The following is a 26125-nucleotide window of genomic DNA, read 5'->3' on the forward strand; positions in this document are numbered from 1 at the left end:
TAATTCACTTTCTATAAAGCTCCAAAACAAGCAAAATAAATAATATATTATTTGGTAAAAAATCTTTTTAATAAGTAGTAAACAAAAGGAACAATAGAACAGTGCTTCCCTAAGCCCTTTAAGTGGTTTTTCCTGCTCTGGGTCTCCCCACCCCTGGACCAAGCCAGATCAACACTGCCCCTTCTCTATTATCTTGTTGTCCAGTCTCCACCCCAGTGGGTCCCACAGTCCCATTAAAAATAATTTATGTTGCTTTTTTGATTAAAAGGTAATACAGCAATGGAATATTATTCAGCCATAAAAAGGAAAGAAGCAGAGATACTTGCTACAACATGGATGAACCTCAAAAACAGGCTGAGTTAAAAGCTGCCAGACACAAAAGGCCACACATTGTATACTTTCCATTCATACATAGGTAGAGCCATAGAGACTTCCCTGTTCCCCAACTGTTAGATACTTAGGTGTTTCTAGTTTGTCATTGTTGTGACAATGATAAAAGAAAAGCTTGTATATAAATCTTTATGCCCAATCTGGGTGGGGCATTGTAGGTTCCTCGCAGGGTAAACCTCCTTCCACTCCCTCTCAGGAACCAGGCCAAGGAGAGGAACCTTGGGAAACTCATGGCTCCCAGCAGCAAGCAGAAGCTTGGAAATCAGGTCACTTACTCTGAGTCACCACCAGAGGGCAGAAGACACTGAAAGAGAGTGGGAGTGCTGAAACCTGTTCTAAGTCAGCAACTAACTGTCTTATAACCGCGTGCTTGCTGCACGGAAGCATCTGTGTTCCTAGCTGCAAGAAGCCCCAGACCAGTGGGAGGGACAGCCACATTAGCAGAGTCATTTGTAACATGAGCAAATACAACAATAGAGACATAATGACAATATTAACGGTAACAATGGCTAACCTTACAGAGGCACCTTCTACATGCCAAGTCCTAGGTTGAGTGCTTGCCAGGATTGATCTAATTTGATCCTCACACAACCTTAAGGAGTATTAACACTACCCTCATTTTAAAAATGAGAAAATGCAGGCACAGAGAGGCTAAGTAAACTTGCCCAGGGTCACACAGCTAATAAACAGCAGGGGCAGAATTTGCAGCAAGACAAATCTGGCTCCATTGCACCAAGCATATATATATATAATTTGGGGGATCCAAGGAGGAGCAGTACACAAGCATCTGTGCAGTGGTGGGAGGCTTCCTGGAGGAGTTGACTTCTGAGTAAAGTCATAAAGTATGAGAAGTTGGCCGGTGAAAGGTGTCTGGGATGAGAACTAGGGGGATGAGAATGAGCGTGATTATAAATAATTCATGTGAGAGGTGTGGAGGGATCGGGAGGAGTCTGATGACTACAGGCCTTGTTGAGGAGTTGGGATTTTATCCTGAGGGCAATGGGGAGCCATGGAAGGATTTTGAGTAGTAACATCATGACCACGTGTACTCTAGAAAGATCCCTCTGCTATCTGGGTGGAGTGGGGCCTAGAATGTCATTGGCAAGACCAGTGAAGTGACTACAGCAGCAGTCCCAGAAAGAGATGACGGTGGCTCACTAGGCTGGGGCAGCTGGGGTGGGGATGGACAAGCTTGAAGAAAACACGTAAGAGGGTGAGCTACACCATGGGTGGGGTGGCTGACTGGCTGCCAGGGGTGAGGACAGTCCCTCACCTCACCCTGGGTTTCTACCACTGAGACAGGTTCCCAGCCCTGAGTGGGTGACTTTGAAGAGGGAGTGAGGGGTAGGGGAAGACAGTGGGTTCCGTTTCAGACATGCTGAGTTTGAGATGCCAGTGGGGATCCTGGTGGACATGTCCAGCAGTTGGCTTGTAGCTCTGAAGCTCCTGAGAGGTGGCCCCCCCAGCGTATCCATGGCCCTTCCCTGGGGCTGGTGAATATGTAAAGGGGACTTTACAGATGTGATGAAAGTTAAGGATCATGATACTGGGAGATTATCCTGAATTACCTGGGTGGGCCCTACATGATCCCAAGGATGCCTATGTGCTGGACTTGACCGTGGAGGAAGGGGCCATGAGGCAAGGAAGTTGCCAGCCTCAAGAAGCTTGAAAGGTGAGGGAACGGATTCTCCCCTAAAGCCTCCGGAAGGAACGCATCCCTGCCGACTCATTGACTAGCTCAGGGAGGCTAATCTTCTGCCCCACCCACCCCACCCATGAGATAATAAATTTGTATTGTTTTCGGCCACTGAGTTTGTGGCTAACAGCAGCACTAGGAGATGAGTCTGGTGCCCCATAGGAAGGTGTGGATGGCATGGTCACAGAAGCAGGAGGAAGCCAGACAAGTGTCTCCATGGGATATAGAAGGTACAGGTGCAAGGGTGAGACTAACAGTTGGGGTGAGGCTCAGGCCTCAGTGTGTTTGACAGCTTAGAACTGTGTGATGAAGGAGACATTCCGAGTTGTGCTGTCCCATATGGCCGCCACTAGTCACCTATGCAATGGGGCCAGTGTGACTCAAGAAGTTGTAATTTTATTTAATTTTAATTTGAATGAATATAGATGTGTGTGCCTAGTGGCTCCATATTGGATAGCATGGATCTGGCACTTTCCAGGCCTAGACTTTGCCTGGCTGCAGACTGAAAGAGGCAAAGAGGTTCTGACCTGTTTGGAATCCCCTCTGGATGGATGGCAGGGATGAGAGGGCCAAGACTCTGCCTGCTGCTCAGAGCAGCCCCTGGAGGCTCAGGCCTTTGCCTGCCACACTCACCCCCTTTCTGTGACTCGATCTCCTTCTTGGCCTGCTCCAGGATGCTCTTGATGGCGTCGTCAGAGCCTGTCTCTGGTGTGCGTATTCTTGGGGTGATACTGCCTGGGAGAGGCAAGGAGGCATTTGTCATGGGGACCTGCATGTTGGGTGGGGGTCAGTCCCTGGAGCTGGGAAAGGTGAATGGCTGGGCCCCTCCTCCCAGGGCCAGGGCAAAGGCCAGGAGAGCACAGGCTAGACCATGAGTATGTGCAGTAGGACCACTGCTGAACTAGTCTACGTGACACACTGTGGACCTTCAAGTGACTTGAAACAATAGCAGCAAAACAACAATGATCAGCCACCACCATAGCTAAAAGTTCTCACGCAGTTACTATGTGCTTTATACTCATTTCACCCCTTGGAGGCTAGTGGGTGGGAAGCTGAGGCACAGAAAGCAAGTGAGCTGCCTGAGGCCACCCCATGGGCGAAGGGCAGAGCTGACTCAAACTCAGGTGTTTGTGAGGTCAGAGCTTGGGCCCTTCAGATGGAGTAGCCTAAAAATTAAGCCTGGCAAGGTTAGTGATCACCCAGGCCATTTAATGGGTGAGTAAACTGAGGCTTCAAGGTGCTTAGGGGGTAACTGTCAGAACAGCCCCCGAGACCCAGCCTTTTCGCACCATTATTGAACTGTCCCATGAGGGCCAGTTGGGGAGAGGGCCCGTTGGGCACAGGCCTCAGGAAGGAGGGAGAGAGGATGCATTTCCTTATTGTACAGAGGAGGACAGTAAGGCACAGAAAGGGAAAGTCACTTGCTACAGGTCACACAGCTGGAGGCGGCTGAGCTGGCTCTGAATCCAGAACCCGTGTTCTCAGACCCTGCGGCCAGCACTCACCTCGCTGCCGCACCTGGATGGTCCTCAGAGCCAGCACGTTCTGCTCGTCCGACAGGAACTGCTTCATCTTAATGAAAGGCTCCTTGCCCTTCACCGTGAGCTTGCGCCAGGGCTTGGGCCGGGCCAGGATCTCACTGACTGAGCCTTGTGACAGCCCCAGCACGTAGTGGCCGAACACCCGCTGCCCAATGTTGTGCTTGAGCAGCTGCTCCTTCACTTGGAACGCAATCTCCGCTGTGTCCAGCTGCTCCTCCTCTGCTCCGGCACCTGCCCCAGCCGTGCTGGCCCCGCCACCATCAGCCGGCTCCAGGCCTCCAGGCGGCTCAGGGCCAGGGGCTGGGGTGGCAGGGGCCGTGGGGGGCTTGGCGCTGTAGAAGGTGGGGGGAAACACCAGCAGGCTGCCTGCCTCTCCCTTGAAGGCGGCCGGGGGCATCATGTGCTTAGACAGCAGCACGTCCCCTGCCAGTCTCTCCCCTGAGGCCAGGCTGGGGAAAGGGGACAGTGAGAAAGTTCGAGGGCCATCAGGGCCCAGGCTAGGGCCCAGCAGGGGCTGCCCGGGGCCTGGGGACAGGGGGTCTTCCGGCCCTGGTGGTGGCGGTGGTGGGAGCTGTGAAGGAGATGGGTAGGGCTGCTCTGTGCCCAGAGAGTCCTTGATGGAGTCATCCTCCGAAGGGTCCTCCTCTAGAGAGAGAGAGAGACAGAAGGAAAGAGGAGAGACAGACAAGAGAGTAAGACAGGGAGAGAAATAATGAGAGACATACACAGAGAAAGAGACACAAGAGAGATAGAAAAAAGAGAGACAGAGAGAAATCATGCGTATGGGAGACAGACAGACACAGAGGGAGACAGGCAGAGACAGAGTAAAAGACAGATGGACAGAGAGAAAGAAGGAGACAAAGACAGAGAGAAACATACATAGGGACAGAAATTCAGAGGCAGGGGAGAGAGAAAGTGGGGTGAAGAGGGGACGGGGTAGAAGAGGGAAGGAGAGAAGTGCTATAGGCATCCAGTGTTGACACTGCTCTTTCTGCCAGCAACCTCTCCCCCATTCTCAAATCCCCATCCTTCAAGGCCTGGTCCAACTGCCTGCTCTGGGGAGCCCTCACGCCTGCCATGAAGAACATTAACTGAGCACTTGTTATAGGCCCAGCACCGCCCCTGCGATGGGGAGTTTGGATTAATCCCATCCTGCAGGAGTACCCACTTCCCAGGCACCCGCATCATTCATGAAGTAGGCCCCGTCACTGCCCCCATTTTTTAGGTTAGGAAATGGAGGCACAGAGTTTTGGCTGGGGCCGCATTGCTTAAAGGTCCTGGAGTCGCTGTGTAGGAGAAGGGGCAAGTGGCTGAGCAGGTGATTTGGGAGAGAGCAATGCCTGCTGCGGGGGTGCAATGTGAATGCCCGCCTTGTCCCGTGACCTCATCCTACTGCTCATGAAGGCTCGGGGCTGCGTGGAGCCTTTGGTGACCTTAGGAGGCTTGAGTGAGCTATATGTCCTTGAGTATGTGTGTGAATGTGTGTGGACATCCTGTGGGACAGCTGCCAACTGGCTTAGACATGGACGGTGCCCAGCTCAGTGCCAGGCACACAGCAGGTGCTCAATCACCCTGCACCCCTTTTCTCCATCACTCTCCTGCCTCAGTGGAAGGCAGCGGTCTGTGGGCATGGAGAAGGCCAGGGACCCATCACAGCCCCAACCCTGTCCCTTAGCCCCGAGAACATCCCTTCTCCTACCAGGGCTGGCCAAGAGACCTGGCTTTTCCAGCAGAAACTTCTGAGCAGGGAAGAACGCCTCCTTGGCCATGAGCAGCGAGTCCTCGGGCTTGGCCAGGCTCTGAGGAGATAAGAGGCCGGGCTGGGAGGGCGGGGTTGGTGGAAGGCTCTCACGGGCAGCCTGTCCCATGGGAAGAGTGGCGGGGACACTCACCTGGGGGAGGCTGCAGGTGCTGGAGGCCAGCTTCATGGCTTTCAGGATGCTGCCGGAGAAAGTGGAGAGTGTGAAGCAGCCGTGCTTCCCTGGCTTGGGGAGAGGCCTTGGGAGAGGCACTTCCACTGGCTTATCTTCGCTGACTGAGAACAACTGCCCTTACCTGCCTGGACCCGCACAACGCTGGCCTCATGGTAACAAGGCTTTAAGTAGGGGGCTTGTGAACTGGTTCCAATGTTACCAGGAGGGGTGCTGTGCTAACCGACTCTCACACCGGCCCACTTGAGCTTATCTGATCAATGCATCATCCCCGTCTCCCCCGAGGCACACCACCACCAACACGGCTGCCTTGCATGTTCTCTGACAGGCAGCTCTTAATGGCAAAGGACTGTGCACGACACCAAAAGTACCAGTGGAGAGGAGACAAGGGCATCACAAAGTGGAGTGTGGTGGGAGGGAGGAAGGTAACGGATTCTGCCAAGGGCCCCGGCCATCTGCTCAGGTGGGCCCAGCCAGGGAAGAGGACTGGGGTCTATGGAGCCCCACTACACAGTACCTCAGCTCTGTTTTAATTTCTTCATAGTCAGACTGTGCCTGGAGCTTCTCTTCCAGCTTCTAGAGGAGCAAACAAAGACAATGAGGCCGGGCTGTCCTTCTGCTGGGAATGTCCCACCCATCTCCCATCTGCCCACCTGCTCCCCAAAGACCTACCTCGATGGCCTCGGACTTGGCTGTGAGCTGCCGTTCCAGGTCGGCAATCTGGTTGGCGGAGGCTTCCTCCAGCTCCTGCAGAGAGTTCTGGAGGTGCTGCACATCCTTCAGCAGCCGCAGGATCTCCCGATCCTTGGAGGCCAGGGCAGCCTCGAGCCGCGGGCCCGAGCACAGTGTGAAGTTCACCTTATCCTGAGGACAAAGGGGGTTTTTGAGGGGCTGCAGGGCTGGCGCCCCCACCCGAGTCCCAAACAAAATGGGAGATCCATCTGTGGTATGGTCTTAGTGCTGAGCCCCACAGAGCAGTCAGCCCATTTGACAGGCCTATGGCTTTTCTCTTTCCGTCTCCGAGCCTTGTCCAGGCTGGTAGGTCCTTTCCCTCTACTCTTGAAACTAAACAGGTGGGAGGGGAAGTGAGCAGGAAAGGTTTTCTGGAGGGAGATGTGTCTAAACCGTGATGAAGTTCAAGAACACGTTAGAGATTTAGAAGATTGCTTGGCAGCATCCACTGAAAGGGAACATATGTGCTTCCACTCATTGGCATATATGCAGGAGAAACACAGGCCCCTCTGCACCAGACACGAACACCAGGACACATGTTCACAGCAGCCCTCTCGGTAATAGCCCCGAACTGGAAACCCTTCAAATGCCTACCAACAAGAGAATGTGGATAGACTACGGAATATTCCACAATCGAATACTATACAGGAATGAAAAAGAATAATCTACAACTACTCCAACAACTCTCTCTGATATAATATGGAGTGAAGAAACCAGACACCAAGGTGTGTGTGTTATTCAATTAAGATCAGAAACAAACACAATTTCTGGGGTGCTGGGAATGTTCTTTTTGATCTAGATGCTGGTTATGGGGTGTGTTCATTCTGAAAAATTCAATGTGCTGTTCACTTATGATATGCACATTTTCCCTTATGTATATTACTAGAGACCTAGTGCACAAAATTTGTGCTCTGGAAGAGGAAGGAGTAGTTCCCTCAGCCTGTGCCCTCACGCAGTCCGGGACCCCTTGAGGAATGTCCACCTGCCGGCAGTCAGACATCCCTCTCGCAGTCCGGGGCTCTCGCAGTCCGGGACCCCTCGCTCCTTACTGCCCACCTGCAGTGGAGGCAGGAGAGGCTCCCACCACTGCTGCTGCGCTTGCCAGCCATGAGCCCGGCTTCTGGCTGAGCGCACTGACCACCAGGGGGCAGCTCCTACGTTGAGCGTCTGCCCCCTGGTGGTCAATGCACATCATAGTGACCAGTTGTTCCGCCATTTGGTCGATTTGCATATTAGGGTTTTATTATATACGATACGTAAATAAAACATTTGCTAAAACCATGATTCAGCAAAAAATCAAAATCATGACTCAGTAGAGTCAATACCATGATTCAGCAAAAATAACAAGCATGGCTCAGCAAAAAGGAAAACCATGATCCAACAAATACCTGCTAGCATGACTCAGCAAAAATTCACTAGCATGACTCAGTAAAAAAATCCAGTACCATAACTCAGCAAAAATCTCCAGCACAACTCCACAAATACCGCCAGCATGGCTTGGCAACAATCCACCAGCATGACTGAGCAAAAAACTCCCAACATGTAAAAACAGCATGACTCAGCCAAACTAGCTATTATGACTCAGCAAAAGGTTAATAGGGTCAGGATCAGGGGTGAGAGCTAGGGCTAGGAACTGGGGTTAGAGTTAAGGATTAGGGTTGGGGTTGGGGTCAGGGTTAGAGTGTCAGGGTTAGAATGTCAGGGTCAGGATCAGGACCAGGGTCAGGGTGAGGAAGTGTGGGGATAGGGTGTTCCCAGCAGAGGGAACAGCATAGACAAAGGTTTGGGTTTCTAAAATGGGTGTAGGATGTCTCCATTCCAGGCAGTAAGAGACCCATAGGGTAAGACGTAAGACCTTGTAGCCACAGGTCACATTAGGGGTGGTTCCTGCCTTTTCCTAATTTGCCACCAGCCCCAAGTCCCACTGCTTCTCTAGGTTTTAGGAAATGGTCCCTTTGTCCTGGATGAAGACAAAGAGGTTGCTGTTTGAGGGAAACTGAAGTCAGGCTGATTTTGAGTTCAGTTACAAATGAATCTAAGAAGCTTTACAAAAACAAATCAACACAAAACAAAAACCCATCACTGCCAACCCTGGGTATTCTTCCATGGAGATAAGTGACAATTAAAACAGGAAGCGGATGCCATTAACACATTAAATTAATTAGCATCGAGTGCCACTGTTCTGCTCAGAAAAGCTCACCCCCAAACTAGCCAAGATCCCAGTGGCTGATTAGCACAGGCATTTGCTGGGTTCCACCGGGGTTAATTAAGAACCATCAGCAAATTATCTCTTAGACATCCTCATGAGCAGACATCCAGGCACAGTGAAACACACACACTGCCTCCTGGGACATAGACACCGGTAGACACACTGATAGCCACAACACACACTGACACACACAAAGAAATACACAGGTGTCAAGGAGACACACTCATGTGGACATCACCAGACACACACAGACATGTATATGCTCAAAAAGACCATTGTCCTTGTGGGCAAAAACCCAGACACAACAAAACCATATTAATAATAATAACAGTAGCATCAAATATTTACTGAGCATAGATTGAGCCAAGTCCCATTTTAGGCATTTTACATGTAATCCTTTTAACAGTCCTACAATGTACATCTTACTTGTACAGATGAAGAAACTGAGGCACAGTTAAGAGTAAAGATGCAGTCATTTTCCAAAGGTCACAAACAGATGCACATTCCAATATTCAAATAGAAACAGACACAGGCCAGTGCATCAGGGTGGCAGGTAAGGTTAAAATTATGCCCGTCAGTTCAGGTTCATGGGTGGAGACAATAAATTACCCTGGGGTAGACCTGTTATTATGTAAGGAACCATGAATGTAATGCCTTGTCTGCAGAGATCTGGAAGTAGGCGGATCAATTTACATAAGGAACTCAAGGCTTTCTGAGAGAAGAGAGATGGAGACTTCTAAACTATGACACAAGGATAGGTTGGGGTGGTTCTGACTAAAATCCTTTGGCAGGAAATGATCCTGGGACCCAAAGGGACACCAACCAGGGGGAAAGAGAAAGATGCACTGGCCAACCAGGCTTCATACAGAGACCTCACGCCCTAGCCGGTTTGTTTCAGTGGATACAGCGTCGGTCTGCAGAATGAAGGGTCCTGGGTGAGATTCTGGTCAAGGGCATGTGCCTGGGTGCGGTCTCGAACCCTATTGGGGGGCATGCAGGAGGCAGCTGATCAATGATTCTCTCTCATCACTGATGTTCCTATCTCTCTCCCTCTCCTTTCTTCTCTGAAATCAATAAAAATACAGTTAAAAAAATACAGAGACCTCAGGGTTAATGACAGAAGATTGGCTCTTCGTAGCATGTGGCATTAAAATTCATGTTTTGGGCGCGAATGGCTAAATATGTGCATTAACATCAGATCTTGGTATGTATTTTTGTCTGGGTCTGGAATGATACAGAGAACCAGCAGGGTGTAGTCCCAAGCCTTCACCAAGCAGTGTGAGACCAGTGGTCAACAGCGACACCTGGTGACATCCACCAAAACTGCACTGCTGCTCTACTGATCATACCTTCCCACCCCCTTGCCCTCTTGCCGGGCAGACATTTGGCAATAGGAACGACCCTCTTTGATCTGAGTAGGTTTCTGGCATTTTTGGACAATTGGGCATGAGGGGACTTTCAAAGGAAGATACTGAACTTCCAGTTAATCAGGATATATGGAAGCTTGAGCTTGAAAAGTTAAGAGCTGGGCTGTATTTTTACCCTTAACTGTTGAAGCAAGTGACCTTGGCAATTAAGCTGTTATTCCCACTGTAAGCATCAGAAACCCACACATCCATGTGCACAATTTCGCACAGATGCACACAAACAACCCACATATTCATACCCACAAACATGGCCTTTCCCAACCTTTCCCTCTGGCTCTCCCACCATCCTTACCCCACTGGGATTCTGGGGGGAGCAGCAGGCCAGGCGGATGGAGCTGTTGACAGAGGCAAGTTGTTCCCGAAGACTTTCCACCTCCCGCTGGGCAGCCTCAGCTCTCTGAGGAGGAGAATGGGACAAGTGTGGTTAAGAAGTGAATGGGGCCACAATGGATGTCACCCTGGCCCTTCACCTTCTCCCTCCACCGTCTTAGGCATGGGCTGGGCAGGCAGGGTTGAGGGCTGAGGGTCCTACTTTTTGGGTCTTGAACCCTTGACTTGGCTTTTGATTCCCCCAGGGTTCTTGAGGTTCCAAGAGGAGTCAGAACATTCCCAATCCACAAGGGCAGGAGGGAGATGCCGTCTTGATGGGATGGGCAACTTTTTACACACTTGAGGCCACTCTGTATCCCAAGTAAACTTCAGGCCTGTCTGGTCAGAAGGCAAGTTTGTCCCCAGCTCCCCGACCACCTGGTGTGGAATCCTGGATGGGGCATCTGCTGAGGCAGCTTCCCAGCCCACAAGCTGTTGAAGGCCCCTGGGCAAGGCACTTCCCCTCCCTGGGTCTCAGCTTTCCTTTTGTGAAATGGGGAAAATGAAACACATCTACTGCAGAGACATACTGAAATACTTCTAAATCAGAAAGAGGTGGTTTACTCAATTGGGTCTGCAAACATTTCTGAGAAAAAAAGCCTGGGAGGAAGCATCTAAATGTTAACAACACAGCCTTGTGGCTTTGGAGAGAAATCTGTACGTTGTCACTTCCTGGGTGTGTGTGACCTTGGGTAAGAGATTTCATCTCCCAGCTTCAGTTTCCCTATCTACAAAATGGGGATTCTAACAGCAACTACCTTCTAGAGTTGTTTTTTATTAAGTGATTTGGAAAAACACAACTCATTAGGCATTTTAGCTTGGTGCCTGACACATGTAAGTGTGTCAATAACTGGTTAACTTTATTAACATCAACAGGTTATGTGGAATCTTGAGCCATTACTTGAAACATTAGAACAGCTGCAACTTTTTTTTTACCCTCAGCTGGTGACACAGGGCATAGTGATTATGTTTAACTTACACACTGACCTTGACAATCACGATGCTATGCCCACTATGTACACACAGAGAACCACACACCTCCATTGGCACATTCTGTTTGATTATTTATTTATTTAAATATATTTGTATTGATTTCAGAGAGGAAGGAGAGGGAAAGATTGAAACATCAATGATGAGAGAGAATCATGGATCGGCAGCCTCCTGCATGCCCCCTACTGGGGATTGAGCCAGCAACCTGGGCATGTGCCCTTGACCAAAATCAAACCCAGGACCCTTCAGTCTGCAGGCCAATGCTCTATCCACTGAATCCAACCAGCTAGGGCACATTCTATTTTTTAATGGACTTGTTTATTTATTGTATCCTGCCTTATTCCAGAAAAGGTTCAAGTCAGTTACGGTTTGGGTGTGTGGGGTTGTAGAGAAAATATTCTTGTTACTGAAGCTTGGGATCTGGCCTAAAAGACAGGCCTTGGAAGACAATTTATGACAGATGAGCTGGTGAGAATGCCAGAGATATTTGCCTTGAGGGCCTGTGTTTACATTTCGAGGGGGATGAGCCCCAGACTGTAGAGACATCCGCTGGGCTATAAAGCTGGGTTTAACACTACCAGTCTTATCTGCCCCTGGAGAGAAGCATTTGCATTCCACATGCTAAACCCCAGACCCCTGCCCTTCTGTTCACCATGACACTCAGGAGATAATTTATCTCCCTGCCTCAGAAGGCCCCTCTCTCAGAACTACCCAGATTCCTATTTTGGGGGGCTGGAGGGGCTAACGTTCAGTACAAACTCTGGTGCATTTAGGGTGCCAGCTGGTTTTCGCCTCATCACCCCAAGTAAGAATTCGGGCAAACTGGCATGGTTATTGCTATGTCAGTAACAGCATAGATCTGCTCTGCTCCAGAATCCGCTTGTTCACATTTAGTATATTAAAAACCTAATATGATGACATTAATTTTCTTCTCCATACTTTCTATAATGAGCAGGTTTTAGTTTATACTCAGAAAGAATAAACATGAAAAATGCTTTCTATTTAAACTAAGATCCCTTTTCTTTAGCCTAGTAACTAGTGGTCGGCAAACTCATTAGTCAACAGAGCCAAATATCAACAGTACAACGATTGAAATTTCTTTTGAGAGCCAAATTTTTTAAACTTAAACTATATAAAAAAACAAACAAACAAAAAAAACTATATAGGTAGGTACATTGTTATTAACTTAATTGGGGTACTCCTAAGGCTTAGGAAGAGCCACACTCAAGGGGCCAAAGAGCCGCATGTGGCTCGCGAGCCGCAGTTTGCCGACCACGGGCCTAGCTGAATGGCAAAGATCTTTGAGTCTGATAACAGGTGGTACTGGCAAGGCGGGGACACAGGCCCATTCCTACCTTGCTGGATGGAGTGTAAATTGGCCCAACCCCGTGGAGGGTAGTTTGGCCACATCTGCCAAATTATAAGTGCACCGATCCTTTCCCCAGCAATCCCACTTCTGGGAATTTACAGATAGAGTGCTGGAGGAGACCTCAGGTGGGCGAGAGGGAGAGAAGCAGACCTAGGCTTGTGCCTCATCACCAACCCTGGCTCCTTACTCAGTCTTGGCTGGGAGAGACCCATGTCCCTACTTGGCCTGGAGATGGGCACTTGCGGGCTGGGATCACTGGCCAATGCTCTGCTTCCCTCCTCCCCGTGCTGTGCAGACACCTAGAGAGGCCTCCTGCCTGCTGTGCAGGCTGCCTCCCAGCTTTTGCCCAGGCCGTTCCCTGTCCTGGAATGCCATCCTTTTACAGTCTGGACTGATTTATCTGGACTCAGCTTCATGGTCCTTCCTCCCAGATGTCTTCCCTGACTCCTGAATCTGGGTCAAATGCCCCTTCTCTGACTGCTGCTGCCTGGACTGTCCTATTTTTGAGTATTCTGTCAGCACCCTCACTCTCCTTCCTTCAGGAGCTCAGGGCCTGGGTCCCAGACATCTCCCAGCCTCAGCACTCTGTATGGCACATAGTTCAATAAATACAGATTGAGCATAGCCCTTCCTCCCAGACTGGCCCGAGACCCCCACCACGTGCAAAATGAGTCCCCCAGCACAGGTTTCCTCACCTGATTAGCTTTCTCCAGGTTGGTCATGATCAGGCTGACTTCATCTGCCCTGAGACAGAAAGATGAGGCCCTGAGGAAGGGACTCTGGCCACCACCAGGCCCCCTACCCATCCTGATACCCCCAGCCCCTGCCTGAACCCAAGGGTTTCAAAACTGAGGGCCAAGGAGGCTGACTTCCACCCTTCTTACTGGAGAAACTAGGCTGGACGGAAAAGAACCCAGGCTGCGGGGAAATGGAAATGGGCCTCAGGACTGCAGCCTGGCCTCTCACCTCCCCCAGGGTCCACTCTCTGAAGCTGTCGCAGAGCTGCACCTCCCAGCTTTTTCCTCCTACCGTGCCTTCTGCCTGGAATGCCTTCCTCAAGAGAACCAGGTCCAAAGTGTCGTCCTAGGTACCCTCTCTACTCCCCCATGGTGGCCATTTATTTACTCTGCTGCCCTCCTCCCTTCAGCACCTAGGGGGGCCGAATAGGCCTCTTCCACCTTGGCTGCCCTTCTTCCTGGTGTGGGGTGGGGGCCAAAGGAGGCCTGTGGGGAGCATTTGGTGACTATAAGCCAAGCATGTGCTCCATGCATGTTCAGGGCCCTCTCTGCACAAGCTTTTCCAATTGCTCAGAGCACACTCCCCAGCGTTCTTCATGTGGCCATCTCCTGCTCATATTCCAGGCCTCACACCTCCTCAGGGAACCCACCGCTCCCTATTATTCCCTCTTGCGGCTCCTGTTCTTCCCAGAACAGTATTGGGCATACAGGAAATGCTCAGGAGTGTCTGTGAATGAATGAATTTATCACTGCACATTAGTCAGTGTCTGCCAGGGCTATGTCTAACGTTTCCTCCAGGGTCTCAGCATAGTCCTGGGGAAATAGTAAGCACTAAATAAATGTTTGTGAAATAAGCAATGTCTTAAATCCTGAAGAAACATTGAGTACAGAGTAATTTAAGTGAATGACACTTGGCCCTGAGGGTTGGACTGTGGAGCTGGGGAGTGGGACAGCCCCAGGAGGCTGGGGTAAGGCGCAGGTCCCTGCCCAGTAGACCCAGAATGCCATTTATAGTCTGTTGTGCATAAATGGCACAGCAATGACCACTGAATATGGCTGTGTGCCTCTGTGGGGCGGGGAGCAGAGGGTGTTTAATAAAATGGGTACCTCATATAGAATCAGAAAGTGAAGGTATGTCTGGGAGGGTCAGAGGGAGGAGGCATACCTCAGCAGGGTGTTCACTTACTTGGATGCTGCCTCCTCATCATATTTCCGCCGCAGCTCCAGCAGCTCTGTCTGCGTGGCCTTCAACGCTGGGAAAAAGTAAAGAGCCAGGGTGAGGCTGCCCACCCCCAGGGAGGTGGAACCCACTCCTGCAGGGCCTGGAAGGCAGAATGAGGTCTAGGCTAGTGAGGAAAGACCTTTCTTGTGGTTAGAACTGGTGACAGGTTCTATAGGAGCTCCAAGCTAGTGAGAGGCATGTGGAGTGGCTGGGGTGGGGAGGGGGGCTGTCTGTTCCAAGACCTGGGGTATGAGCCTTCTAGCACCATTAGGTCACCTGGGTAGGATGATCTACCCATAGCTCATCCACCCTGAGATCCAGACCTGGCAAGTAAGGGGGACAGTGAGGAGTAACAAAATCAACAGATATAAGTATATGATAATAAATGATGGATTTCTCATAAAATTCCAGATTTCTGATTTTTTTTCTAGGAAAATTGAAGGGATTGGCCACACTAGGTCATAAGGCAGTGCCTGGCTGGTGCTCTTTTTTTTTTGGCTGGTGCTCTTTAGATAAAGCTGCTTTCTCCAGTTTACCCCAGATCCCACCCCACCCTACTGTCTTCTCTAACCTGACTAGCTTAGTTGTGTGCTAGGACACAGAGGCCTTACATTTGCTACCCCTATTTTAATTTTAGCTCAAACCTTCTCTCCACAGTAGTATGGCCTCCAGGGACTGGGGGCTCAATCCCCCGCTGGGTAATGTAAATTTCTCTCCTTCCCCTTCCCAAACTTCCTTCTTACCCTCTTGATTCTGAAACACCTGGGCCTATGTTCATAGTGTCAGTGCCTCTCTTCCCCCTCCTGGTCTGATAGGGCCAGGGTGCTGTGTGAGGGCCAGGGCCATGTGCCACATACATACCTGAATGTAGGACCTTGATCTTTTCCTCTGCCTCCCCCAGTCTGGCTGCCAAAGTGATTTGTACTTCTTGAAGGCCCCTGTGGAGAGACCGGGCCTGCTCATGCCAGCTCTGCTCATTGAATGGGCCTTGCCTGAGCCCCACCCGTTTCCTATCCCCTTGCCCATTCCCTGTACTCTTCACCTCTGTCTTAAACACAACACATGTCCTTAAACTTGACATTTAGGCATTTAGCTGCCCCACTGTTTTGCTGGTATGTGGCCCCCATAATGGTTGGGCCAGTTAAGTTTCTCGCGGCATTTTGGGAGGGGGGCTTATGGCAGCCAGCAACTTCTCTCTGGGCCTCAATTTCCTGGTCTATAAAGTGGGGTTTCTGATGGGGTCTGCTTCAGTGGGTACTGTAAGCATGCTTAGTGTGTTCCTCAATACTGTCAGCTACTATTACTGCCCCAGAGGCATTTCTCCCCTCCTTTTGGCAGAAGCTTGGGATGTCCATCCAGCCCATTGGGGCCCAGTTCTGTTGTAATGCAAGTATCGCAGTAAAAGAGAGGTCCTACCTGGACTAGTGAAGGGTTTAGGCAAAGCCTGGGCCTTACAGCATCAGATTCAGAGACTCTAGGGAAGGAGTCCCCTTTACCTCTGATCTCACATCCTGCTTCCTCCCCCTCCTTCACTCCACTCCAGCCACATTCATCTCCTTGCTGTTTCAGTACACCAGCCTCAGACCCTTTGCACTGGCTGTTCCCTCTGCTGTGACACCCTTCCCCTAGATACCTGCAGGGCTCACTCCCTTGCCTCCTTAGGACTTTGCTCACCTTCTCATTGAGGCCTCCACCAACGTTCTATTTAAAACTTCAGCCCTCCATCTCATCCTCTTCCTCCCCTGCTTTATTTCTCCTCAAACCCTTATCATCATCTAACATATCGCTTATTTTACTTATCTTATTCATTTGTGTGTTCCTCACTAGGAAGTAAACTCTAGGAGGGCAGAGAGTTTTGTACCTTTGATTCACTGCTGTGTCTCTAAAATAGCGACCAGTACACAGTAGGTGGCTCTATAAATATTACCGCTGCACCACTGCCAAGGTACCATTTACTGACACACCCTCCTCTGTGTGAGTGCCACGCTAATGAGAATGCACAGGAGTCACCTTGTTTCATTCCCATGGCAGACTAGGGATTGATATCACATGTGATGGTTATGTTAAGTGTCCACATAGTTAAGCTATAATATCCATTTATCCCATCACACACTCATTTAGGTGTTTCTGTCAAGTATTTTGTAGATGTGATTAACATCTACAAGTAGTTGACATTAGTAAAGGAGAATATTCTTACTAATGTAGGTGGGCCTGATCTAACTAGTTGAAGGTCTTAAAATAAAACCAAGGAAGAAGTTCTGCCTCAAGACTGTAACACTGACTGCTGCCTGACGGTTTCTAGCCTGCTGGCCAGGTCTACCAACTCAGATTTGCCAGCCCCAATTGTGCGATTTAAGTCCTTGAAATACATCTCAATTAACTAAAAAAAAATCCTACTGGTTCTGTTTCTTTGGAGAACTCTGGCTAATAAACCGCCATTAGCTCCATTTTCCAGATGGGGAAACTGAAGCTCAGAGAGGTGAGGTGACCTGCCCAGGGTGGCCACTGAACTACTGAGATGGAGCTCAAACCCAGGCCTATGTCTTCACCTCCAACTTGCATCTGGACTCCCCAGCTGTCCTGGGCAGGAGTGACTTTCCTGATCCCACCTCCCAGCCAGGTGGGGCAGCAGGAGCCCGCCTGTCCCTCCCCCACTCACTTTTGTTTCTCCACCTCATTTCTCTGCAGCAAAGTTTCTGTCAGGAGGGCTTTGCTGGGAATGCCGGGGAGGCGGCTCCCCTCGGTCAGCGTGGGCCCGGCTGGGGACAACCCCTCTCTCTGCTCTGGAGGAAGAAAAAGATGGAAAAATGCCCATTTCTGAGAGCAACGTGACAACTGGAGCCACTTTCTGCAAATCAGATCGATCAAAAGTTGTGAGAAGAATCAATTTCCCAAACTTAGTGTTGGAGAGCGCAGCTGTTGGGACCTGCTGTCACCGAGGTCAGCTGGGCTGCAGCCAGCAAGTGTGCGCGTACGTAAGTCAAGCTCCCATCATGCCAACCTCATACAGCACACCTGAGGCTTCCTTTGCCCTCTCGGACTTGTCTCTGCCTCTTTGGCCTTCCTATTTTTCTTTAAAATCATGGTAAAATATGCATAACATAAAATTCACCATTTTAAAGTGTACAATTCAGTGATATTAGTGTATTCACAATATTGTACAACCATTACCACCAATTCCATAACCCTGTCACCACCACAAAAGGACACCTGTCCCCATTAAACAGTCACTCCCATTCCCATCTCCCTCAGTCCCTGGCAATCACCAGCCCTGCTTTCTGTATCTATGGATTTAGGTATTATGGATATTTCATATGAACAGAATGATAATATATATCCTTTTGTGACTGGCTTCTTTCACTATCATAACGTTTTCAAGGTTGTAGCATGTAGCAGACCTTCATGCCTTTTTATGGCTGAGTAATATTCCATTTTTTGGATATGCCACATTTTGTTTTTCCATTCATCAGTTGGTGGACATTTGAGTTGTTTCCATTTGGCCATTGTGAATGATGCTGCTGATAAATATTGATGTACACGCTTTTAATTCTTTGGGGTAGGAGTGGAATTGCTCTGTCACAGGGTAACTCTAGGTTTAACTTACTGAGGAACCTCCACACTGTTCTCCCCTCCCCACAGTTGATGGCACACACTCAGATGCTCAATCATCACCTGGCTCACTGCAGGTGCCTGGGCAGCTCATCCCAGGGATTAGCGCATGCCTTTGGAGCTGAATTTTTTATGGAGGGACAGTTCGGCTGCCAAAGATCCACAGACAAGTTGTTTGCAATGGACGTCCTGTGAAGGCCTTATCAGTACCTTTAGGGCTGAGGAGCTCGGGGTTTCTCTTCCACGAAGCGTGGAGGTCTCGCAGCGGATGCCCGCTGGGGTTGAAGCCGGGGGGCTGCAGTCTGTCGTCTAGGCTGCGCGTTGGCTCAAATACAGGTACAGGGTCTGCAGAGAGAGGAGGACAGGGGTGGTAGGTGGTTCTGAAGGCTGGGGGATACCCCAGGCTGAAGCCATGGGACCTGGCGGGTCCTTCCATGTGGAGCTGGGGTAGGGGGACAATCCACAAGAGCTGCCTGGAGTTGCTCTGATGGTCTAGGGGAGCAAAGTGGATTTTCTGCTTTATGAGGAAGGTCTTTTCCAGGCACTGGCTCAGGGGAATGCATGTTGTCCCCATAGATGTGGGTGTCCTGAACAGCTGGGAATGGTAATAACAAGAATGGCACTTTCCAAATTCTACGATGCCATCTACGGTGGCCATGAGACTGTGCCTTGCATGCTTCCAACCACAGGGAATGTCACTGAGCAAGGACCTTGCTCTGAAATCCATCAGTCCGAGGCCAACCTCTCCAGACAAGGCTTGAAAGCAGCGAAGATAGAGATGGACCTGCTTCCGGGGACATGGGACTACTCCGAGGGCACAGGACACTCCCAAGGCCTTGCCCAGCACTTCCTTAGGCTGTATGTGGTCTGGATGCTTCCACCCAGTTCTCCCAGCTCCCCCCTATTTTCCTTCACCTGCATTTCACTAATAGCAGCCTTGCACACAGAATCTTTGGGGTGCTTCTCAGTGGACTAATATACCATCATTTTTGACACAAAGGATGATTAAATAATGGCTTTTCTGGAAATGCACACTTGGATGTTAGAGGCCTCCTTAATTCCCAATAACTAAGAAGTGAGGAATGTGCAGGTGCATTTGCCTGGAATTCTGTTCCCTCTCCCACTGTCACCTAGCGAACACTTCCTTTCTTCAGATCTAGAATCCAGCACCTTTTCTTCCAGGTGGCTTTGCTCAGTTCCCCACCCAGGCAGGTACTAAGAACACCTGGATAATGCCAGGGGTTGGTGTGGCATCTTCCAGGTCACCAAGCCTGTCCATGGGAACAGGCTCCATGATGCTCCCAGCATCCCCTGGAGGCTGGCTAGGATCCACCTCATTTCCACAGATGAGAAAAGGAGACTCAGAGGAGCCAGGTAAGCCGCTAAGGAGTGGAGGTGAGATTTGAATTGGGTCTCTTTCTCTGATGCTTCCTGTCCCAGTGGTGTGGGCATTTCACCCCCAGCAGCCACAGGCGAGTGTTCATGGGGGCCCAGGAAAGCCAGGGCCTCCTCACTCCAGATCAAGGGTCCTGGGTCTGGCCCACAGTCCTTTTAAAAGCACCGGAGCCCTCAGTCTTTTTCATCCTTCCACCGGGGTCTCCTGCCAGCATCTGCTTGGCCACTGTTCTCTGCTAGGGGACAGAAGGATTAAGAGTATGAACCCTGGAGACAGATCCCCGGGTTTTGGTCTAATCCATACTTGCTTCTCAGGATTGCTGTGTGACCTTGGCAAAAGACTATAACTCTCTGTGCCTCACCATAGAAGTACCCACTTCATGGGGCTGTGCAGAAGATCCATGCAAAGTGCGCAGCATGGCGCCTGGCACTTGCTCAGCTCAGAACAAATGGAAGCCCTGGCTTTTCCTGCCTTTCTGAGCTCCAGTCGCACTGCCCTTCTTCCCTCAGCCCCTCAAATGCACCTTCCCCACCTGAGCCTTTTATAGGCAGGAGCCTCTGCCAGGAACACCCTGCCCTCCCGTACCCCTTTCAGCTAGTTAATGCTGACTCGTCTTTCCACCTCAAATGTCACTTTTTCCAGAAAGCCTTTCTTGACCAACCAGTCCTCTGATATGAGCTCCTCCAGTTGCCTGCACCTTTCCTTCACAGCATTCATTGTACTTATAATTTTTAGTGATTTGCAAGTCCACCTAACTAATGCACACTAAACTGAAACTCCACCATAAGGCAGGCACAGGACCGCAACTATTTTTGCTCCTTTGCTGGACCCCTTGTGGATGGACGGACAGCTCAACCCAAATAAATATTTGCTGATGGAAGAAATGGGTTAGTGCCTATACCCGGGGCCTTCAGGTCTGGCTGGAACAAGGTCCCTTTCCTCCTGCCTATTTGTTTAGGTGGTGAGAGGCTCGGACAATGGGTGTTTGTGCCGAGGTAGGCAGGTGTGCGGGAAGGCCGCTGTCTTTCCTCTGTCAGCACTCCCTCCACACCCGTCATTAGGCAGGGCCTGCTCAGCGGGGTATGCCATTATGTCTCCCCGGGCTGATGTAATTATACATTGACATAATTAACCCAGCGAGCGCATTAGGCAGGCCAGCTAAAAATTCATCTATAATTATTTGTTGTGTGCATGCTAATGAGTTCATCTGCACTGCCTTTGTACAACACGGACAAATTAATTTACAAGTCTGGATTTTTTAATAAGTTCAAGAAAACGCTTCCTATTGTGTCCTGGTTTTTTGAGAAAGGGGGGAAAAGGCAACAGGCACTTGCCAGGGTCGGGGAAGTTAGATAAACACTGGAGGGTGCTGCTCCAAAAAGCCATGGAGGAGGGCTTACTCTGGTTCCAAGGAGGTGGAAAAGATCCAGCTGATGGCTTGAGCACCGGCTGCCACGAGCCCATCCAAGCCAAAAGCTTACACTCAGGTGATAAAATGTCACTGACCCCCTTCCGAGAGTCAGGGATTGACGTTTTGTTTCGCTTGGAGGCCCTGCAGGTCCAGGGTGCTGCCTTGTCGCTCTGTCCAGGGGAAGCTGAGCTCAGGTGGCCCCTGGAGAGGCTGGAGGAGGGGGTTGCTGAGATACTCATACAGGTTCAGCAGGTTCCAGGGCTCTGTCTTTCCCCCTCCTTCATTGTTAACAGGGTAGAACATGGTGGGTAAGCTCACAGAATCTGAAGTCCAATTTTGGGTCCAAATCCCTTAGGGCCTTGAGCCTCAGTTTCCCCACTTGTAAAGTGAGAAAAACGTAACAGTGCCTACTTCCCAGAAACTATTACTGGAAGATTAAAACAGATGAGAGAGGCAGTATGATTTAAGGACCTTTGGACAGTTAGAACCTTCACTTTCTCACCTGTAAAAGGGGGCAGCACATGTAAAGCGTGGCTGTGAAGACTGGGCGAGAGAACACGTATAGAGATTGCACAGTGCGAGGTGTAGCAGGGACTGCTAAGTGTTGACTGCTGAGAGGAGGCAGTGCTCCTGGTCTCGTGGTGCCCTGGGGGCTGGCTGTCTGCATTGTGACCTCTGTGAAACCCTGGGACAGGAATAGCCTCATATATCTCAGCAGTCCGTGGGAGATCCAGAATCCAACAGTTCTCCTTTGAATGTCACTTTGGGACCCAAAGACTCCAGCTTAGAAAGTCACACTGTGGAGGGACCTATCAGGTTAATTTGTGCAACACCCCTCACTCCAGTACACAGATGGGGGAGAGTGGGGTCCAGTGACTTCACAGAAGTCTGCCAGCACACTGGTAGCTGGGCCGAAATGGCCTTGGGCCTCTTCTTCCCATTATACTGCCTCCTGGCTCCCCAATTTGAGGGAGAGTTGGGGAGTGGTTCAGATGACTCAGCCCATGTCAGGCTATGATGAATCCTAACAGCCAAAGTATTTGAACATTTTAGAATTCATTCAGTCTTCACTACAACACTGTGAGGTGGGTATTGTTGCATTCCTATTTTACAGATAGGGAAACTGAGGCACAGGAAGTGTGTGAAGGTAAAGCCTGGTACAGTAGATACTGCCATCTCCATTTCCCAGACAAGGAAATGAAGGCCCAGAGAAGAGGTGCCATGTGCCCAAGGTCACCTTGCTCAGAAGTGGCAGAGGTGGGATTTGAATCCAGGTAACTCTGCTGTGGGCCAAGCTGCCTTGAGTTAGGACATGGGGGATTTCTTACTATTGGGTCAGGAGCACAAGACTGAGGGCTCTGTTCTTGGCCTTGCTGCTGGTTTGCTGTGTTACCTTAGACAAAGCACCAGACCTCTCTGGGCTCTGGACTCAAATTCCTATTTTAAGTCTATCCTGGGCATACAATCAACATTGGATGTCATCAGGTAGGGGTGGAGTCCTGCTGAAATGAGTGCTTTGGCCCTGGGCCCTACTCCTCAGAGCTGGGATGCTCAGGGAAGGTGATTATTAAACACCTTCAAGCTGCACTTCTGTTGTTTTAAACCACCCAGTTTGTGGTAATTTGGTATGGCAGCCCCAGAAAACCCGTACACTGTGCTCTGGAAGCTAGATGTACAAAGTCAAGGTATGGGCAGAGCCATGCTCCCTCCCAGCTTCTGGTGTTGCTGGCATCCCTGGCTTGTAGCAGCATCCCTTCAATCTCTGCCTCCATTGTCACATGGCTTTCTCCTCTGTGTGTGTCTCTCTCTCCTTCTTATAAGGACACCAGTCATACTGGATTAGGGTTCACCTAACTTTTAACTCCTTTTAACGTGATTACAGTTGCAAAGACCCTATTTTCAAATAAGGAAACATTCACAGGTACCCAGGGGGACACAGTTCAACCCATAACATGTGGTAACTGATTGGGTACAAACTGTGAGAAAGGCCCACTCCTCTCCTGCTGCATCCACTTCACCTGTTGTTCAGGGAGACAAGCTTGTTCTATAGGAGAAAGCAGCAGGCTCTGGGCTCTGATCCACCTGCATCTTCATTCTCTCCAGCTACTGAGGAATTAGGCTGTGGGTTGAGAAGGGTCCCTGCTCTGAAAAGTACACAGCAACGATGATACTCGTTTCCCTGGGCATTTTCTACTCATTATTTCCTCCCCAGGACAGTGTGAAAGTCCCAGATGTGACAGGGTATGGGTAAACTCACTTCTTCCTACTTCCCTATTTGGGAGAAGTTCACAGAGCCCAGAGCTACATTGTTGGGGGTTGGGTAAGGGAGGGAAAAAATTACTAGCATCCAGAAGACTGGAATGTTCTACCAAATTATATGTATGCAAAATGCTCGGCCACAGTGGCTGGCAAATCCAAGGGCTTCCCACTTACTCTGTCTAATGGTATTGTTCGACACAGCTGAATGTGACTGGCTGCTCTTACAAACACAAAGAGAAATGACAAAAGATCTTTAAAATGTTTGGAAGAGGTTTCTCAGAGAGCCTGATGGCTACAGGGCCCGGGAAATCTTGCTTTCAATCCTCAGTCCTCCTTTGAGGTGTCTCTGTTGGGGGCAGAATAATGCCCCACATTCCCGAGGTGTCCCATCCTAACTCAGAACCTGTGAATATGGTATGTTACGTGGAGGAGGGAATCAAGGTTGCAGATGAGGGCGGTAGAGTCAGAGAGTGAAGGCCCTATGCTGGTTTTGAAGGTGCAGGAAGGAAGCAGAAAGGTGACACTAGGCACACAATGTGTTCAAAGTTTCAGTGCTGCGCCAGGTGCACTCAGGCTGCTCCTTATGTCAAGTGACCGCGCCTGGGGAAGTGCTGGGTCCTGTCGAATCCCGTCTCCAAAGTGACCCGTGTGCCCTGGTGTCTGGCAAACCTCATACTCTGGTGTCAGAAGTGACAGAACATCCCTGGAGCCAGGGATGCCCAGGTTTCCGCCGGGCTCAGCATTTCCACTGGAAACCTTTCGGCCAACACCTGCAGCTGCCCAGAGCCATGAGGGGGACTTAAATTTCCCCCACTTCACTCCTACAACATACAGATGGTCCACATATAGACAAGGGCAGTGCAGAAGGAATCCAACGACCTGAGATCCAGCCTTAAAAAACTGCCAAAACAGGGAACCCCAAATCAGACATGGATTAACTGAGCACATTGGCAGACGCGAAAGATCAAGCAGGAACCATTGGGGTGGCAGGTCCTGGCAGGCGTGAGGGAAGGGGAACACCGTTAGGAGGCAGAGTGCCTTGTCTTACAGCCATCAACCTGCTCTCTGTGCATAGATTGCTTAATAAAATGACTAATTCATTTTGGTTACATTGAATCTAAACCCCTAGAGAATACTGCCAAGGAATTTATAATATTTTAATACCACAGCAGGCTTTCCAAAGGCACTGTCAGATGAGATGGGTAAAACATCTATTCCACTTTCCACCACTAGTTGATGCTGTTGGTGTTTTTTAAAAAGGGTCTATGGGTTGGAGGGTGGGGGGAGAGTCAGGAATCTAGGAGAAGCTGTCCCATTCCTCCCACGTGTCCATCTGAGGGAAAGTGGCATTTGGAGCTTTTTTAGGAAAGCTGGAACCGTAAAGGCTGTCCAAGAGGCTGTTTAGAAACACATATATGCAGAAGTATGCATGCGCCCCTCCAATATACTTCAAGACATAAGTCTACTTCCATCTGGGTCCCGGCTCCAGGCTCCTGTGTGGGTGGGAGGCTCAGGCTATCGATGGTGGCAGTGGCAGTGAGAATAACTTTGATCCTTTAATCTTAGTTTTTCAATAGCAGAAGGGGTGCGGTCCCTTATGCACAGCTGTGAGCTATACATATGTCCGCCCACCTTTTCTTCTCTCCATTGCCAGGGCTGGTTGTTTCAGGAGGTCTCCTGGCTTAAGCATGCACAGAGAGGCCTTCTTTCTTGGCACTGGGTGGTGATGGTAATAATAACACCAACAATAACAATGACAACCACTGTTTACTGAGCATTTACTATGTGCCAGACACTCAGCTAAGGACTTTACACTTTTCACCTGGTTTAATCCTCCCAGAGGTACCAGGAGGTAAGTGTGCTTTTCCAGATGGGGAATCAGAGGCTCAGGGAAGTAGACAGTTACATTAAGCTTTTCCTTTTTATGGGTAAAGTAGTTTTTTATGTTACCCTTTAGTGTTCCCGACCCTACACTACCAACCAAGAGGAGGCATATGTGGGGAGGAAGGGAAGGAGGTGAGGACAGGCAGAGACAGTTTCTCATTATACTAAAATCCTTATTTCCTATACCTGTGAAGGGGGCTTATCCACTAGGTGGCAGTAGAACTAGTCATTTGGGACAAACACAAAGCTAAATTCTTAACCTTCCTCTCCACTTCCACTAACATGTATTTCAGATGGTTCAGAGATTCAAATTTTTAAAAGTTAAGATTATAAAAGTAATAAATAACCTATAACCTTGAGTTAAAAAGAGGCTTTTAAAATATGACATGAAATCCAGAAGCCATAAAGCAAAGGTTTAGTAAAATTCTCTACTGTCCACAAACATTTTTTGAATGCCTACTATGCACCATATGCAAGAGACATTATAAACAAAAGGCAAACCAGGAGAGGGAATAGAAAATATATTTACCAGGACAAAGGTTAATATCCCTAATATATGAAGAGCATCTACAAATCAATACGAGATCTCTCTGATAGAAAAATGGGCTAAGGGTACAAGTTTTCTTCCTTGTCCTGTGAACTATAGCACAATACCTATAAGTTGTGTGTTCCTGAGCACCTTAAATGCCCAGTGTTGGAGAGGAGATTCTGTAAATTACAATACAGCCACACAAGAGAGTGTGACACACAATGAAAAAAGTTACTCAGGATTTTTAATCACACGGGAAAACGATGCTTGTGGTGGGTGAAAGGAAACAGGATGCAAATGATTCATGTAGAATGAATGACGATTTTGAAAAAGTACGTGGGGAAAAAAGGTCAGAAAGAAAAGCAACAAAACAGTCCCACTGCTTTTCTAGTAGGTAGTTTTCTCTCCTTTCTACTTTTCTGTA

General features: G+C 49.5%; 1 protein-coding gene across 1 annotated transcript in view; it reads right to left on the reverse strand.

Moving 5' to 3' along the window:
• The window catches only part of CUX2 (cut like homeobox 2), a gene marked incomplete at its 5' end in the record, with an annotated part of 216293 nt that overhangs the window by 14413 nt on the left and 175755 nt on the right, over positions 1 to 26125 (reverse strand). Inside the window, 15 exon segments of the mRNA XM_081113382.1 lie at positions 2720 to 2817; positions 3588 to 4272; positions 5327 to 5426; positions 5520 to 5568; positions 6076 to 6134; positions 6231 to 6422; positions 10219 to 10323; positions 13350 to 13398; positions 14578 to 14644; positions 15475 to 15551; positions 17273 to 17396; positions 18433 to 18602; positions 21907 to 21948; positions 21950 to 21970; positions 21972 to 21981. Coding sequence (XP_080969508.1) covers positions 2720 to 2817; positions 3588 to 4272; positions 5327 to 5426; positions 5520 to 5568; positions 6076 to 6134; positions 6231 to 6422; positions 10219 to 10323; positions 13350 to 13398; positions 14578 to 14644; positions 15475 to 15551; positions 17273 to 17396; positions 18433 to 18602; positions 21907 to 21948; positions 21950 to 21970; positions 21972 to 21981 — 1848 coding nt within the window.

The sequence above is a fragment of the Myotis nattereri genome (genome assembly GCF_964212035.1).
Source record: "Myotis nattereri genome assembly, chromosome: 19".
In the NCBI taxonomy this organism is placed as follows: Eukaryota; Metazoa; Chordata; class Mammalia; order Chiroptera; family Vespertilionidae; genus Myotis; species Myotis nattereri.